The sequence below is a fragment of the Rhea americana genome, unplaced genomic scaffold (genome assembly GCF_003343005.1).
Source record: "Rhea americana isolate MKP2758 unplaced genomic scaffold, rheAme1 scaffold_413, whole genome shotgun sequence".
NCBI lineage: Eukaryota > Metazoa > Chordata > Aves > Rheiformes > Rheidae > Rhea > Rhea americana.
This window is the reverse complement of record NW_028186550.1, coordinates 355,864-366,368: the sequence shown is the minus strand read 5'-3', so window position 1 is coordinate 366,368 and position 10,505 is coordinate 355,864. Positions and strand designations below refer to the sequence as shown.

Genomic DNA, 10,505 nt, shown 5'->3' with positions numbered 1-10,505 from the left:
GCGGCGGCTCCCCGGCGCTCCCGGCTCCCCGGCGGCGGCGGCGGCGGCTCCCCGGCGCTCCCGGCTCCCCGGGCGCGGCCCCGAGGAAGCGCGCACGGCGGGGCCCGGCCGAGGCGCCTCGGTGTCCTCGGGCCTCCGCGAGCGCGGGSAGGTGGAAACCGGCCGAGGAGCCTCCTCGGTGGCGACGCGTTGCGCCTCCCTTTGCAGGCTGAAGGAGACGGGGATGAGTAAGAGCAAGGACGATGCGCCGCACGAGCTGGAGAGCCAGTTCGTGCTGCGGCTGCCCCCGGTAAGAGCCCTCGCAGCGTGCGGCGGGCGTTGGGTGCCGGCCGTCGCGTCCCCGCGGCCGTTCCGCCTGCTCTGCTCAGCTCGGGGGACGCGGGGCTTGGGGAAGGGGCTAGCAGTGAAGTCAGTGGGGAATCCGCGCCCCCGGCAAGGCCGGGTGCTGTGGGCCCTGGGTAGTCCGCTTGCTGCAAGTAGCCCTTCTTTTGAGCAGGTTTTCCACAGGCTTCTGTTGAGATGTTCTCCCGGAACGGAGCAGGATGCTCAGAGGGCAAAGTTACAGGATTAGGGAGGAAGTTCTTGCAAGGGTAGAGCTGTTACAAGTGATGGGTYGTCAGTTCCTCTGGCCACTAACTCGCTGTCAGTGCACTTTAATGCCTTTTAGCGTGTGCTTAATCTGTGACCCTGTGTCCTGCTGAAACCACGTGAGCTTGGTGAGGGGAGCTTTAACTTCCCCTAGAACCATCATCCTCTGGATATCGCCGTCAAGCCAGTGTCAGCTCTATCACACTGTGGGATGTGAMGCATACTGGGAGTAGTGGAACTACAAGTTGAAGGCATGGTTTTGGGCAGAGGATACTGTTCTTGCACCTATTAGAATGGTTTTGCAGTAGTTYTTCTACCTTGTGATGACAGTGATGGTTAAAGCTGACTTCTCGTACCCTGTCCAGGAGTATGCATCTACCGTGCGAAGAGCAGTACAGTCTGGGAGTGTCAACTTGAAGGACAGGCTCACCATTGAGCTACACGGTGAGTGAGCAGGATCTGCTGTCTTTAGTCCTCCCCCTGAGGAAGGTTTTGTCGTAGGAGGCCTTTCTGACCCTGGGCTTCACAGTTAAGCCTTCAAGGCTCCTGTATGTATCGAGCAGAGCCCACTGGGGAGAGCTGCACTTGGCATGCTGTGCCAGTACCTGCTTTGCTGGACAGCCTTGCTGGCAGAAACGCATCTGCCCTCCGATGAGGAACTGTCTGCACGCCTGGCCGCACAGGAGAATTGTGCTTTAGTAAAAGCTGCTTTTGCTCTAACCGACCTGGTTTTCACACCTGCTTTGCTGGGTCAGGATGGAAGAGCCTGCTTACCCTACACACTCCCAAACCCAGCCTGGCTTGACAGAAACTCCCAGCCGTGCTGAGCAGCCTGTCTTCACCCCCATGAGGCCACCGTGCCTTAGCGGCCCCCTCTTGGCCCAGTCTTGATGATTTCTGCAACCTCAGAAATGCGTATTTTCACCTCAGCTTCCTGCTGCCCATCAAAAAGGCTTGTGATTCTGAAGTGAAAATGTTAGTTCAGGTGAAACATCGGCTGTGTGGTGCTGCTCATTATCGCACTAAAAGGGATGGGATTGCTGGCCTAGAATCGGGCGAGGGGCAACAGGCACAGACTGAAACACAGGAAGTCCTACGTGAGCRTAAGGAAATGCTTGGTTGCTGTGAGGATGGTTGAACATTGGAGCAGATTGCTGAGGGAGGTTGTGGAGCATCCATCCTTGGAGGTATTCAAAACCTGACTGGGCAGGATTCTGGGCAACCTGCTTGAGCAGGGGGCTGGGACCAGGTCATCTCCAAAGGTGCCTTCCAACCCCAACTGTTCTGTGATCCAGTGAGTGATGGACTCCAAGAGAGAGTTTCCATGTCTGCCCTGGAAAGAGAAGGCTCTTATTCCATCTGTAGGGTGCAACCCACCAGTCTGCCCTCCTGTTCTGACTTGGGACCACATTACTAAGGGCATCTTAAAATTCCTGTGATTGCCCACAAGTGAAATTGCCCAGAACTGGGTTTTCCTGTTTCCTACACGTGTTTTCCTGTGAAATTTCCTTCCTAGGAATATACTGCTCTGTTTAACTGCTTAGTGAGCCATCTGCAGCACTAACTTCTCCTTTGGCTTCCTACAGCGGATGGGCGCCATGGGATTGTCCGTGTAGACCGAGTTCCACTGGCAGCCAAGTTGGTGGATCTGCCCTGCATCATCGAGAGCTTAAAAACCATCGATAAGAAAACTTTCTATAAGACAGCGGATATCTGCCAGGTATGAGCCATCTTTCATTCCTGCCCCAACAGCCACTTTGCTGACCCCTCTCCAGGAAAATGTTGATGTGCTTTTGCAGTCAGACACCTGGTAAAACATGTCTAATTTCTGTATTCTCACAATATGAGCTGTTTAAAATTCCCCACCTTTGTCTGGTGTTTCGGAATCTCCCTTTTCTGAAGCATGAAATTTCATTGTCCTTACAACAGCTTAACTGCAGCTGTGCTTAGTCATGAACAGAGCTGGCTGTAAAACATTGTTTTTCTCACCCCCTCGTGCCAGTGAATCCCTCTGACTAACTACATGCAGTAGAAGTCACTATTCATTTTCCTGAAAAGCTTTCACATCCTTTTACCCTTCTGCTGCCATAACAAGCTTTGTGTTTTTTGGGGGGCATTTCAGATGCTTGTTTGCACTGTGGATGGTGACCTCTATCCCCCTCTGGAAGAGCAAACTGTGAGCACTGACCCCAAGGCAAACAAGAAAAAGGACAAGGATAGGGAGAAGAAGTTCATCTGGAACCATGGCAGTGAGTAGAGGATTTGCCCAGGCCCCCACCCCAGCATCCCCACAGCSGCCGTGTAGAGTGCTCACCGCTGCCATGTGCCGGCAGTGCTGCTGCACCATTTTTAGTGCTCTCTTTGAGTCTGCCAGACCCAGCTCTCCCCTTAGACCATCTGCCTGACACATAGAATCTGTTTCCTCTGTCGCAGTTACTCTTCCCCTGAAAAACGTACGGAAGAGACGATTCCGGAAAACAGCTAAGAAGAAGGTAAGTTGTTTCTCTCTCAGATAAAATAAGCAGATAAAACAGCCAAAGGATAGAAAAGTGGTGGCATTAGAGCTCTAGCTATCTATCATCCAGAAAACATGGAGTTTCTTAATTTTGTTTTACACGTTTCCTTGCCAGAGATGAGGGGGAAGGGAGACTAATACTTTTGAACAATTCCTTGGCTGCTTCCTCCATGTTTTCCAAGATGCCCCTGAGAGGGGAAAATTCTCTGGGCAGTGGATGTGTAGACTCCATTCCCATGGCTGCCTTGCCACAGTGCGTCTCTTCCTGCTCACGAAGAAGAAAGGAAGAGTCGCACGCAAATCAGACTTCACTCATTGCTGCTTTCCCAGCTGAAGTCCTAACTATGTACGGCCTGATCACTTCCCCAGCAAGTAACACTACAAATAGAATAACTGTCATTTCAGCTGGGGGAGTGGGAACAGATGGAGCTCAGAGACTGTGTGTCTGTGCAAATGCACAAGCCAGGAAAGGTGTTGGGGAGATGCAGCACCGTGAGGCTGGGAAGACTCAATCTTCTTGCTTTGCAGTTTCTTTCTGAGAACATGATGGAGTGATATTTTGCATGACATTTGGGAAACAAATCACTTTAGACATTCTTATAGCCCACAGAAAAGGTGTGGTGTCACTAATTAAGATCCCTGGCTAATTTAAAAGTGATAAATGAAACCTTCTTTTGATGGAGAAGTGAAGGACTTGAGTTGACTATCCATCAGTGAATTGCACCTTGAGCACTTTAAGTATACACACAGAATGTCTGATTTCATAAGCAGTATTGATGGTTGTCAGAGCGAAAGAAAAGCGAGAATATGCAGCCCACCATGGAGCTCTGTACAGAAGAAGGTAGAGTGCTTTCTAGAGGTGCAAAAATAACTTCTTGGATGGAGCACGAGTGAGGGCCAAGCAAAAAGAATAAAAGAGAGGCTCCAAACAGGGCTCTGTCCAGCAGTGGAGGCAAGGTGCTGACCAGTGTGCAGGAACCTGCACAAGGTATCTAACGGCATCTCTGTTGCCTTTCCCTTCTTTGGCCCAGTATATTGAGTCTCCTGATGTGGAAAAAGAGGTGAAGCGTCTCCTGAGCACCGATGCTGAGGCTGTCAGTGTCCGTATCCTTTCAGGAGGGAAAAAAACTCAAGCGAGGGAGGGGGCAGTAGGTGTGATCTGGAACTGTGGAAAGGAGAGACAACCGCAGCTTTGTGTGTGGATGCAAGAGGTTGGGAGATGAGCATGAGAGAGACACAGAAGTTAGAGCTTTGCCTTTCCCTTGTTCAAAGCATGTTGTTTCTCCATGGTGACCTTCCTTGGGGACTGTGCTCATACACTGAGCTGAACTTAAGTAACAGCAGAGGACAGACCTTCAAAGAACAAACACCGGAGTGGCTCTACCTGGGTATCCATGGCTGCAGTGCCAGAAGGGGCAGTGATCTGCAGATTTTAACTTTCTGTTGCTATGCTGTATCTTCCATGGTCGTCTTTTTCCCTTGACTCATTCTGTTCCTGCTGTCAGGCTGGGAAGTCATTGCTGAAGATGAAACTAAAGAAGTAGATAACCATGGCTCACTCACCAGCCTGGACATCTCCTCCCCAGGGATGTCTGGGCATAAACAAGGCCATGGCTCCTCAGGTACAGTGGGGAAGGCTGTTGTTTTCTTTCTAGCCATAAGGTAATCAGTTGGGCCCATTTTCCCTGGGATAAGCCCACATCAGAGATGTGGCAAACACATGTGAGGTGAGCGAGGGTCAGCCTGGGTGCAAGTAGAGGCCAGTGTGTCACAAGCTTGTAGTCTGCCGGAACAGGTGCCCACTTGCCATAGCAGTAGTAACAGCTGTGAGGAAGACTGTGCACTGCAGTCGGTTTGGGTAGCAATGTCTGGAGGACGGTGGGCTGCGTAGAGACAGACACCATGTACTGGTGTTGCCACTGATGGGTGAAGGGTGCTGGGCCACCATCAGCTGTTTTCTTCTTTTCCTTTTGCACCACCTAGAACATGACGAACTGCGGGAGATATTTAATGACATCAGCAGCAGCAGTGAAGATGAGGATGAGAGGGATCATCATGATGATGAGGATCTGAACATCATGGACACAGAGGAGGACTTGGAGAGGCAGTTGCAGGACAAGCTGAACGAGTCTGATGGGCAGCAGCAGGAGAACGAGGGATCCAACCAGATAGGTGGGTCAGGTGGCAGAACGCAGCAGGGTTGCCGGTGAGCTGGGCAGGCTGCGCTGCCCAGCTCCACTGTTGCTGTGGGTCTRAGCTTGCTCTCTCTTCTAGTCATGGGGATCCAGAAACAGATYGACAACCTGAAGAGTAAACTCCAGGAGACCCAGGACAGGAGGAAGCGCCAGGAGGATCTCATCATGAAAGTAGAGAACCTGGCCCTCAAGGTGACAGCTCTTCTGGGGCTTCTTCTAGTTTTCTGTGTTCTGCTCAGYGCCAGCTTGGTGTATTAGACCCAGCAAACTGATTCAGCAATTGCCCTGGAAAAGCCAGGGGTGTTTGCATGCTGAAATAAAAATAGCTGCGGTATGGCCATGCACTCCAGCTTTCCCCACAGAGGCAAGGCAATCCATGAAACTGTGCGGGAGATAAGGTGGCTGGCAGTCAGCACAGTTTGGGACTTGTTGCACCACTCAACACATTGTGCCAGCAGCTGTTAAGCTGAGAGCTCATTGGTAACTGTGGTCTGGTGTGTTTGTTTCTGCAGACCCGTCTCCAAGCCGTGCTGGATGAGTTCAAGCAGCAGGAAGAGCGAGAGAAGCAGCAGGTGAGAATGCTCCCACAACAGAGTGGGAGGTGCTGGGTACGAGGCTCTGTTCAAAGGCACAGTTCTAGGCTTGGCCTCTCACACGGTTTCCTARATTTTGTACCACATCACCCGCTTTTGAACTCCAGCGCTACAAGCCACGCTGGGCTGAACCTCATCCATAGCTCTGTGGAGGTTTCTAAAACACTRACAGGTGTAGGAAAGAGAGCTGATTGCAGCCTTTCCTCTGGAGGAGCAGTGAGCACATCTAGTTGTAAATCCAAGATCGCTAGGATTGCTCTCTGGGATAAAGCATGACACCAGGACCCCGTAGGGTAGAAGCTGGGGGCGCCCAGCGGAGCTCCTGGCCGGTGAACTCTTCTGCAGTTTCAGTCAGGTGCTGAGGCAAGGGGTTGCCCACTTCCCTTCGCAGGTTCCTCTCTTGCCCTGCTTCATGCTGTTCTGCCCCAGCAGTGGCTGCAAGGCCGTTCTGCGCCAGTCTGGTTCTCCAGAGCAGGCCCTGCTGCACCAGCCCAGCTTCCTGTGGTGTGCGAGCAAGGCAGACACTAGTGTAGGTGGAYGGTCCACACAAGCATGAAGGTTTGGACTTGAGGGGCAAGGAGTCCYGCCGTGCCTTACTCTGACACCTCACTCCCTCTTCCCAGATGACCTCTCTGCAGGAGCAGCTGGAATCTCTCATGGAGAAGTGAGGAGCARTCTGGGCCAGAACAGCAGGTCTTTGTACTTCCGAGCAGGCCTGCTGCTGCGCTGGAAGCGTCCTTCATCCTCTGTGCTGAGGTCTATTCTAGTCCTACACCTCTGCTGCTAGATGTGGTTCTGGGCARTGCTAGAGGTGCGGTGTCCAGAGCTGCTCTCATTTACCTTGTTTTGTGTTCAGCTGATGGTGCTAAAGGAAAGACTTAGGCTGTGCCTGTAAGAGCAGCAGAAACACGGTGGGTTACTGTAAAGATAGAAGACCAATCTCCCAAAGGGGTTTAGTTCCTGTTGGGCCTGTGCAATACAGCTTTCTGCATCTCATTGACTGTGGGAATTGGGCTCTGGCCTGGTGGGAGCTTGTTTCCRTGTTTGGGGAATGTTTGTGTCTGCAAACTGGACTCAGTAAAGCATCATTTACAACCCTGTCCTGCTCCTTCACGTTCTGCAGGAGGCAGGTGCGTAGTGGCTCTGGGCAGCTTGTGCCTGACCGTACCGAGCCCCTGGCTGGTGCTTGCACCACWGTTGCTGGGCTCCTGCCAGGGAAAGGCTCCTCGGGTAGTTGCGTCAAAGGGCGACTGCATGCGAAGGGGACCACACGAGCTCTCGGTCTGCCGAAGGAATGAAGTCCTCCTGATTAGGGAGCTTCTTTAATTCCTCACAGACTAGGCAGGCAAATCCCAGATTAACCTGGCAGGGTGGGAAGAGGATTAGAGAAGCGGTTCCAGGCAGCAGCTGGCGGAAGGCAACAGAGGGTATCGGGGGCTTCAGCGAGGGAGGGCCACRGCGTGACAGCTCACCTTGCAGCCATAGGGGGAGAGGAGGAAGAGGGTTCTTCATACTGCCCCAACAGCGGGAGCACCCAGCTCCCCACACAGTAAGCGAAAGGCCAGCGGCAGCTCCTGGAGGTGGCACATGTGGCCAGTCAAGAAAGGGAGATGCCCTGAGGCAGAGGCTCAGCGCGTGTGACCTGCACCTGGGGGTGGCAGGAGCTGGCCATGGAGGAAATCTACCTGCTGAACGTGGAAGGCGTCAAGAAGAAGATTTTACACGGAGGCCGAGGGGAGCTGCCCAAGTTCCAAGATGGGAGCAAGGTAAACGGGTTCTTGCCYCAAAGCCCAGAAAGAAACGGGGAAGGTTGGACACCTTCATCCCTGCCTGTGACCTGAGGGTTGGGTTCCCAGCGGCTGTACCCTGCTCATGAGCTGAGCTCCAGGCTTGTGGTGCTGGGAGACCCCGTGCAAGGTGGGTGCACTTGCTGCTACCTGCCTTCTCCCTGCGAGGGATGTGGAGYTCGGCGGCCACGGCACGTTGCTGGAGATCTGCCTGCCTTTCCTGACGCACATCAAGCAGGAGCAGAGGTGCCAACAGGGAGCATCGGAGGGTTTCCAAGACCACTAGCCCTTGGGTGCAGCCAGCTGTATGTGGGCACCGTGAGGCCCTGGCTGTGTGAGCGCTCTCGGAGCTGCGTTATGGAGGTATCTATGAGAGCACCCAGATACAGCCCTGGCAGGCGTTAAGACGCTCCACCGTCTGCTTTCTGTCTGAAGCAAGCTGGTAGCAGGCACAATCGCCACGCTGTAGATGGAGAGCTGCCAGTCAAACCCGYGCTCGGCTGGGAAGAGGCTTGTCCTAATGCCTGGGCACCCGGCAGAGCGGGGCCGGGGATGGTGTGGGGCTGGGAGGGTGCTTGCTGCAGCGCCAAGCCCGGTGGCACTGTGCTTTTTCCGGGGCAGATCACCTTCCACTTCCAGACGCTGAAGGACGACTTTGAGCGGACAGTGATTGATGACAGCCGGGAGGCCGGCATCCCCATGGAGCTCATCGTGGGCAAGATGTTCAAGCTGGAGATCTGGGAGACGCTGCTCAGCTCCATGCGGGCCGGGGAGGTGGCTGAGTTCTGGTGCGACACCATCGTGAGTGCAGGGCTTAGGGGTGCCCAACCTGGAGGGGGAATCTCCCCCTTTCCAGGGAGCGGGACCACGCACCCCAAAGGAGGAGCTGCAGGGTGTCCAAGCCTCGGCCACCGCCAGGGTCTACCCCAGGGACGGGGGGCTCGCCGCGTGGCTGAGCAGAGCATCCTCTTTGCAGCACACGGGCATGTACGCCCTGGTCTCCAAGGGCATGCGGCGGATCGCCGAGGGCCGCGACCCCCTGGAAGGGCAGAAGCACCGCTGCGGCATGGGCAACATGTTCGACTACCACAGTACGGGCTACGCCGACCTGGACGAGCTGCAGCGGACGCCGCAGCCCCTCATCTTCATCATGGAGCTGTTCCGGGTAAGGCGGGAGGTGCAGGGCCGGCCGCCAGCCGGCACGGCGCAGCCCGGAGTGGCCGGCTCAGCCCCGCTGCCGCGCAGGTGGAGGAGCCCTCGGCGTACAAGCGTGACACCTGGGCCATGAACAAGGAGGAGAAGCTGGCGGCGGTGCCCGTGCTGCACAGCGAGGGCAACCGCCTCGTCCTCCGCAAGGAGTTTCGGCAGGCGGCCGAGAAGTACCAGGAGGCCGTCATCTGCCTGAGGAACCTGCAGGCCAAGGTGAGCAGCACCCAGCCGTGGACGCCAACCCGGGGCTGTGGTGGGACCCGTCCGGCCAGCAGCCACCCGGCCGCCTTCCCTAGCAAGGCCGGGCAGCCTGGCTCTGCCCCGTGCCCAGGTTTCCTCGGCAAAGCGGCCACCGCGGGGCCCTGCTCGCCTGCCCCGGTGGTGGCCACGGCCACGTCCCACCCGCCACCGCTCTCTGGGCAGGAGAAGCCGTGGGAGGACGCCTGGCTGAAGCTGGAGAACCTGGTCACRCCGCTGGTGCTCAACTACTGCCAGTGCCAGCTGGAGCTGGGCGAGTACTACGAGGTGCTGGAGCACACGACGGAGCTGCTCCAGAAGCACAACGGTACTCGCGGCCTGGCCCCACCGTGCCCACGGCCCCGGGGACCTGCCCCCACGGGGCCCGTGTCCTCCGGCTGCTTCTGCCTGTGATGCTGCTCACCCCGTGTCCCTGGGTCCCACCTCGACTCCCATGTGCCCTGGTTCCCCCTGCCCTTGAGGGTCCTGGTGTCCCTCTCCCCGTCCCCTTACTCCATGGGGGTGCTGGTGTCCCCATGCCCTTACCCCATGGGGGTGCTAGTGTCCCCCTCCCCTTACCCCATGGGGGGTGCTGGTGTCCCCATGCCCTTACCCCATGGGGGTGCTGGTGTCCCTATGCCCACGCGGGTACTGGTGTCCCCGTCCCCTTACCCCACGCGGGTGCTGGTGTCTCCCTCCCCATGCCCATGGGGGTGCTGGTGTCCCCTTCCCCTTACCCCATGGGGGTGCTGGTGTCCCCATGCCCATGAGGGGTGCTGGTGTCCCCCTCCCCTTGCCCCACACAGGTGCTGGTGTCCCCATGCCCACGGGGGTGCCAGTGTCCCCGTCCCCTTACCCCACGCGGGTGCTGGTGTCCCCCTCCCCATGCCCATGAGGGGTGCTGGTGTCCCCCTCCCCTTACCCCATGAGGGGTGCTGGTGTCCCCTTCCCCTTGCCCCACACGGGTGCCGGTGTCCCCATGCCCACGCGGGTGCCGGTGTCCCCGTCCCCTCACCCCACGCGGGTGCCGGTGTCCCCATGCCCACGTGGGTGCCGGTGTCCCCGTCCCCTTGCCCACGGCGGCCCCTCTGCTCCGCGTCCCGTGGTGGCTCCCGCCCCGGGGCCGCGGGACCCCAGCCGCGCGTCGCCCCCGCCGCAGGCAACGCCAAGGCCTATTTCAAGCGGGCGAAGGCCCACGCGGCCGTGTGGAACGAGCGGGAGGCGCGGGAGGACTTCGCGCGGGCCGCCCACCTCGACCCCGCCGTGGCGGCCGCCGTGAAGAAGGAGCTGAAGCTGCTGGGCGAGAGGATGAGGAAGAAGCACGTGGAGGAGCGGAAGCGCTACCAGGGGCTCTTCGAGGCGGGGGCCGGGCGCGGGCCGA

At 56.9% G+C, this 10,505-nt stretch overlaps 1 protein-coding gene across 1 annotated transcript; it reads left to right on the top strand.

Moving 5' to 3' along the window:
• The first annotated feature begins 27 nt into the window (after positions 1-27).
• On the top strand, positions 28-6,986 carry TAF7L (TATA-box binding protein associated factor 7 like). The gene is made up of 11 exons (XM_085314885.1): positions 28-289; positions 954-1,032; positions 2,175-2,308; positions 2,711-2,837; positions 3,022-3,080; positions 4,135-4,207; positions 4,609-4,725; positions 5,087-5,275; positions 5,378-5,490; positions 5,811-5,870; positions 6,515-6,986. The coding sequence occupies exons 1-11, from the start codon at positions 224-226 to the stop codon at positions 6,557-6,559; spliced, it is 1,062 nt and encodes a 353-aa protein (XP_085171011.1). The 5' UTR covers positions 28-223; the 3' UTR covers positions 6,560-6,986.
• The last annotated feature ends 3,519 nt before the right edge of the window (positions 6,987-10,505 follow it).